This window comes from Diachasma alloeum, unplaced genomic scaffold (genome assembly GCF_001412515.2).
Source record: "Diachasma alloeum isolate Michigan unplaced genomic scaffold, Dall2.0 Dall_scaffold_00359, whole genome shotgun sequence".
NCBI classification, from domain to species: Eukaryota; Metazoa; Arthropoda; class Insecta; order Hymenoptera; family Braconidae; genus Diachasma; species Diachasma alloeum.
In genome coordinates this window covers 1,216,567-1,223,443 of record NW_021680498.1, presented here as the reverse complement: position 1 = coordinate 1,223,443, position 6,877 = coordinate 1,216,567, and the positions used below count along the sequence as shown (strand labels likewise).

The 6,877-nt window shown below is 40.7% G+C and overlaps 1 protein-coding gene across 1 annotated transcript in view; it reads left to right on the top strand.

Moving 5' to 3' along the window:
* Nucleotides 1-6,629, top strand: part of LOC107041203 (RNA/RNP complex-1-interacting phosphatase) — a 33,327-nt gene extending 26,698 nt beyond the window's left edge. The window contains exons 6-8 of the mRNA XM_015261644.1: nucleotides 831-874; nucleotides 5,048-5,155; nucleotides 5,610-6,629. Of these exons, the coding sequence (XP_015117130.1) occupies nucleotides 831-874; nucleotides 5,048-5,155; nucleotides 5,610-6,253 (796 nt within the window). The 3' untranslated portion in view covers nucleotides 6,254-6,629. The remainder of the gene's footprint in view (nucleotides 1-830; nucleotides 875-5,047; nucleotides 5,156-5,609) is intronic.
* The last annotated feature ends 248 nt before the right edge of the window (nucleotides 6,630-6,877 follow it).

Below are 6,877 nucleotides of genomic sequence, written 5' to 3'. Positions count from 1 at the left end.
CCCCCCCCCCCCCACAACGGCCTATTAAAAAGGTTCGCCTAGTCCCGCAGCATGACGACTGGAGAAAATTTTCACTCGAAATAAAAAACGAATTAATAAAAATTCAAATGAAGAAAAAAAGAATGACGAAGAATGCCGGGAATGCAGGTGGAATTTCATCGCCAAAAAAAGATGTTCGAGCAAACCCACCTGGCGATAATTTATCGAGTCGTCTCAAGGGGCTTAATCCGTTAATAAGTCCCACTCCCACATTGGATAACGTAACAGACCTGAAAAAGAAAGAATTTTCAAAATTAAAAATGAGGGAAAAAAAGTTGAGAAAAGGGGGATGATGATGCACGGGACTCCTCCCTGTGAATTATTACTCTCTTTCTCTCTCACCGTATCTTTGAATCTGCGAGGAAGAGTCGAAGACGTTTCGCTTCTTCACCTTGGCTCTCTCTCCCCTTTTTTTTTAACCTCGTCGCACCTTTTTGGATCTACGTGGGATAAAAAATCTGGGGGTCTGAGGATACCGACGGCTGCATTCTCGGAAAACACTTTGGGGACAAAAGGGAAAATGAGAGTAGAGCTGAAATGAGATTTTTACGTATTGATTTATGTAATGTTGTGCCTTTGGCGTTCATAATCTCGGGTAATTTTGGCCCCGGGGGTTGGAAATTAGTCGGCTCCGGGGAAAACATTCGGTTGGTCTTGTTTATGATGGTTAAACAGTGGGGTTGCAGGGGTTAAACGAGTCGGTAGCGTGGCAGGGGAGCGTTTCGGGGGATTGTTTTGCGCGATGCTCTTGTTCTCGGAATTTTAATTCTTGGGTATTCGTTTGGTTTCAGATTTTTTAAGGCAGTGGACAAATTTCTGGCGACGGCCAAAACCGGTGAGTTTTAATGAATATAGTTTTTCAATATTTATTAAGCCTCGGTTTCGTGTAATTATGATAATGTTACAATTGATTTCTTTTCAATTCAAAATTGAAAATCCTAAGACTGACACTGAATGACATTTAATTTTTTAGAAAATCTAAAAATGCTCTAGAAAATTCAAACATTTTCTAGAAAGTTTGAAAGACTTTCGGAAAATCCCAGAATTTTTCCGAATGTTGTTGAAAACCCTAGAATTGTCTCGATTTTTTTTTTGAAAAGTCCCCAATTTTCTGTGAAATTTTTAGAGCAGCTGAGAATTTTCTGAATTTGTTGTAGAAGCCGCCAGATATCATAAAATTGAAGACGTGTTCACATAAAAAAATCGTGATTCATTTAGTGAGGTTAGGGCGGTTGAAGTACAGGGACGCCACCGCAAGGTGGCGCCGTAGCCACACATCTATCTCATGTCCCTGCAATAATATTACAATTCTTCTTTCCTCCTCTCTATTAAAAAAAACTATTGCATATTCCCCCACCATCAGCTGTCATCCAGGGAATAAAAAAAATCCGCCCATCAAAGATGTGCATACAAATGCGTAATGTCGCAAATTATGCGGAAATGAAGGGACTAAAGGAAGAAAATATATTTCCAGGCTAACTTTCCTCCCAGTCGTTTGATAAACGACGTCAGATAATTAACAACTGAGATACCCTCCTCGCGTACACGTTGGGAGATGAGCGTGGGCGCGTGATATTCTCCGGCTACTCTTCGGCAACTCAACCGAGAGTCATATTCAAGTGTCTCTCTTCCTCCCCCTTCAATTTCCCCGGTGTTCAAGTCGTCTCATTTCTCCGTTTCATTTTTTATTTTGTTAAATTTTTTTTACCACACACAGATATTTCGACCCACAGAAGCCACGGAGTCACGTCGTATACATCAGAGTGAAATGACCGCGCGTGTCGGACGCGCTTGCGACTCTCCTACATTCGTTCAACATTCGTTTTTTCCTTTCTGCATTTGCAAATTTGTTAAAATTCATCCAATTTTCTTTAAAAAAAAATTTTCATTCTATTTAACAACAAAATAAATACTAATAAAATAAATAAATACCGTTTGATCGATCGAAATACTCAACTCAAAATATTCATTTAAAATAGTACTTCTACTAAAAATTCATGAAATTCAGTCCACTCCTGTCAACAAATTACAGAAATCATTTCAATTCCTTGTGAAACACTTCGTGAAATTTTATTTTCGCCTAGTCCAGTGTCAGATGAAGTTCTCCTATTTCCCCACATTTTCTCATTTTTAATTATATTTATTTCAATCCACGGGAAAACTCGTCTTGGACGTATGGGAAAAGGCCACCCTGAACGATTTCGAGTGTACGACGCATTCCGTGAGGCAAAAGGGAGCCGCGCACGCTGCCTCCACTTAGCATTTATCAATGACCATGGTTACCGATGCTCAATATCAAGTATCGAGCATTCGTATCTTCTAGAAAATAAAAAGGAAACTTTCCACTTTGAGTCAGGCACGCATTTGTATTCAGAAAAAAATTCTCTCCTTTTTTAATTCCCACCTGACATGAGGGGCGACAAGGAGGGGAGGGGGGGGGGGTTGAGGGGAAGGGAAGAATTGTTTATTCTCTTTTCGTATATGGCAACGGGGAAATTGAAAGGAGCGGTTTGGATCGATTTAGTCCGAGCACCTTGAACACTGGCGTGATATATTTTTCTGGTTGTACCGTGCGTCGACATTAACGTTCTCTCATTTCAACAGTACGTCTGCATATATTTCCCGGCCATTCTCGAGGTCCTTTATTTATTTTTTTCTGAAGATGCTACAATACAAACATTGGGTAGTGGCCCTTTGGCCCGCAAAAGTGAGCCCCGCTTCTTCTCTCCGTACATAGCCGCGAGGGTATATATCATATTGCCACATTAACCACGTCACTTCGGGACACTCCCTCGAGTACTCTTTGCAGTAGTCATTTCCTTCTTTGGATTGTGGCAAAAATTTATATACGTCGGTCTTGATTATTTCGGTGATGGAGAGGGGATTTTTTCAATGTTTTTTTTGTCGAATTTTTAGGACTAATTGATTTTTCTCGAATTATACGTATATTTCTTTTTATATTTGACACTATATTACCGGAAATTTTATAATAAATTCCGTTATTCAATTTTTTTATGTCAAATTTTTTATTTTCAGCTATTGAAAAAAAATGTTGTCATAATCGGGAAGAAATGAAAAATCGGTAATGCTCTTGTTAAATATTCTAGAGAGGTTATGACGACTGGGTATAGGGACGCCACCGCGAGGTGGCGTAGTAGCTCATCACAACGACCCGATACTCTCCACCACTATTTCCACATGAATTTTTTCTCATTCATCAATCCAATAATCTGATAATTCTTCTCCCTTCAAATCTACATTCGAAAACACTTCAATAATTAAAAAAAACATTCTAACGAAATCCATGACTACACATGCAGAAAAGCGGTTTATTTGAATTAAATTAACATCATTTGAATCAAATGAATCATTTTTTAAATTCAAATAAAGTTTATTTGATTCAAATACGCAACCCATTATCATTCAACAATTCCAATATTAAACTACAATCATAACCGATAATTATACCGATATGCCTGGATTATAAACCACTGAAAAAACCTTCTAACAAACGTTAAAAAATCAAGATAGAGAGGTTATGACGACTGGGTACAGAGACGCCACCGCCAGGTGGCGCAGTAGCTCATCACGACTCAACACTCTCCATCACTATTTCCCCACAAATCTCTTCTCCTCCATCAATACAGTAATCCTATAACTCTCTTCAGTCCAGAATTTAAAAACTCTTCAATAAAAAAAATTTAACGAAATTCATGACCACATACATCCGTACGCAGCCCATTACCGCTCGCCAGTCCCAACATTAAATTAATCATTCCTCGTAATTACCCCCATATACCTCGATCATGATCCATCCGTACATTTGTCACACTCGACTCGTCGATTCGAATTAATCGAGGCCCCGTGGTTAATTGATGATACCGCCTCCGCGATTCCCTCAGTATCCCACATGAAAACCTCGCGATTTGGCTCCCGTTGAGACCCAATACCGAGTCCAGCCCAGCGGGACTCATGTTTCGACCAGTCTCCCCGCAATACCACTCGTCCGACTCGCAAATTTCATTCCCCAAAATGATTATTTTCCTGATTCAGTCTAGTCTCTAGTGGTCTTGAGGTCTCAGTGGGCGGTCAAATTTCGTCCAAAGGTCAGGACAAATGTTGTCTTTTTTTTTATCCCCACGAATGGCACCGAAATGAGGGCAAAAGGGATTTTCCCACAGTCGTGTTTACGATATCTACTATCGCAAACGAGGATCAGACTCATTTGTTGTCGTTTACTCGACTGCGACACTACGGGGAGTCCCCCGGTTCACCACCAGATTTTGCATTAGATGTCTACGTGTGTTCCGAGAATATTATGACTGGTTGCTAGAGCCTTTCGTTGAGTAGGGCATGCTTATTGCGAGTTTCGCGAGGCCCTCTGGACACTGAGAGATGACCTCGGCCGGGTGATACGACTACGAGGAATTAGCTGACTATGCGATGTCTAACCTCTCCTCGGGTTACGTGGGTGAGGATTTCTAAGTAGGGAATTTTTTCCTAGTTTACTTCCTTCTTTGAATTTTGCGAGATTGATTTTCAATGGTTCTAGTTGACGCAAGAAATTTTTGTGAATTGTAATGAGAGAATCGGCTTTTGAGATTTAGTTGTCAGATTCTTGACGATTTTTAACTGTTCCACACCCCTAAATTAGACAGATAAGATGTGAATGTTTTCATGATGACTGTAAAGGGAGTCATCACGATAAATCGTCGAATGGTTGAATACTCAAAGAAGATTCCCTCGAGCTTCCAGTATTCTGCAATCTCTACAAATTATATTCTTCAATTCAATTCGAATAACAGTTACAACGCGATCATGCACCATCGATCAAAAATCAGAAACAAACCAGAGTGATTGATCACGTTGGAGTCGAAAAATCAACTCGATTCGAATTCCAATCCAACGGTATTCACTTCAACGCAAGCATCATCACTAATAAACTCAAAGTGACAGATGAAAAATTGAAAAATCGAAGCGTTAGACGTCGCATCAATTTCTTTTCCAGATGAAGTCATTGGAGTTCACTGCACACATGGGCTCAACCGAACTGGCTACCTCGTCTGCAGATACTTTGTGCAGCAGTTGGGCTGGGACGCCGATGATGCTGTGAAAGGTATAGTTAAACCAAAATTCTTCATCCCCTCCCCTGTCCACTATCACACAATTTTTATTGATAGTTATCAATGCGATTGTGGAATTATGATGAAGAAAGAAAACAATGGGAGAAAAAATTAGATTTGCCGGAAGACTATATGTTCCAAACTTTATAGAAGGAAATTTAATATCTTTCGCAAAAATTAAATTTTCGTCGTGGTCAACAGAAATGTCGAAAAAATGTCGAGAAATGTCAAAAATATATATAAAAAATAGATATCTTTTATAATATATTTCATGTATTTTAAAAAATATATGGAATTATAATATGGGCCATATTATATATTTTTAAATAAACTTTTTGATGGGGGATGACAAAAAATCTCTGCAGGAGAGCGTATAATTTTTCGGCAGAAGAAATTTTTTCTCTCAGAGCATTCCACCAAGACCGAAAACAATTTGTCTGTCCAAAGCATTTCAAGAAGCTCGAGGGCACCCGATCGAGCGCCAGGAGTACATCAACCACCTGAAGTCATCAATGAGGCGAAAAATCGACACATCCTCGATCAGCCTGACGCCTCAATCGACTCCCTCCGCGAAGAAATCCAAGTCTAGCCGCCCCTCTCCGATCGAAAACTGGCGCGATCGTGTCCCCCTAATCCCGGGATTCCTTCCCCACATGTCCCCAATGGGTGCGCAATGGCGCAGAGAAGTCTGGGGTGGCGCGCCACCCCAGTTACCCCCACCCGAAATGGGCCTTCCCCCGCCCTCGGGCCCCGGATTCCCGATGCCGCGGCCCAACGCGTACAGAATGCGACCGCCGGCGCATGATCCTGGCTTTCTCGGTCACACGGGCTGTCCACCTAGACCAGTTTATCCAGGCTCGAGGCCGCCGATAAACAGGCCTCGACCCTCGGCCCTGCCAGCGTTCAGGAATGGTTTCGTCAATGGGACTGATCACTTTAACACTCGGCACGGCTTCAGGCGCCGGGCGGGAGACCCCAGGGCCTTCCCGGGTGGGGAATTCAAAAAAGACACTCGTGATAACAATTTCTGCGGTTTCAGTGGACCTGCCAGACGCACGGAGCAACGACGACTGAGCCGATTCAGTAATTAATTAATGCGCACACACTGTTCAAAATTTTTCACGGAAATTTCCGGTCTGGGAAAAATTGAAAATTAAGAGGAATTAAGAGAATAATCGAAAAATTGAGAAATTAAGAGAAAATTTTTGGAGATTTTCAATACGTAACGGTTCAACTGAAATGGCAAGGAATTTTGTCATTGGAAATTCATAATTTTATGGGAAAATCTGTGGAAATCGAATTTTAGTTTATTTACTCTGAAAAAATTAATGAAAAATCCGGAAAATTCCAGGAATTCCGCGAATTTTCGAGGCAATTTGGCACTAATACTCATTTTCACCTGAAAATTTATGTAAATTATGGAATTCTCGCCTTCCTGCCGCTAAAAAATTTGACCTCCCCTCAAATTTTCAGAGACACTTGAAATTCCATTGACTCTTTTCTCTTAAATCGAATTAAATGTGTTTTTCCGGAAAATTCAGCCAATTTTTTTCAACAGTGTGCACGGAATGGTTTCGTTGAAAAACCTAGCGAAATCGACAGAAAATGATATTGTATTTCTATTGAACTTCTGTTTGAAAATTCTGTTAATTTTTGGCTGATGTCGTTGAGGAAATGCGCTGTTCTACTGATTTACTGCGGGCTCTGCTGATTTT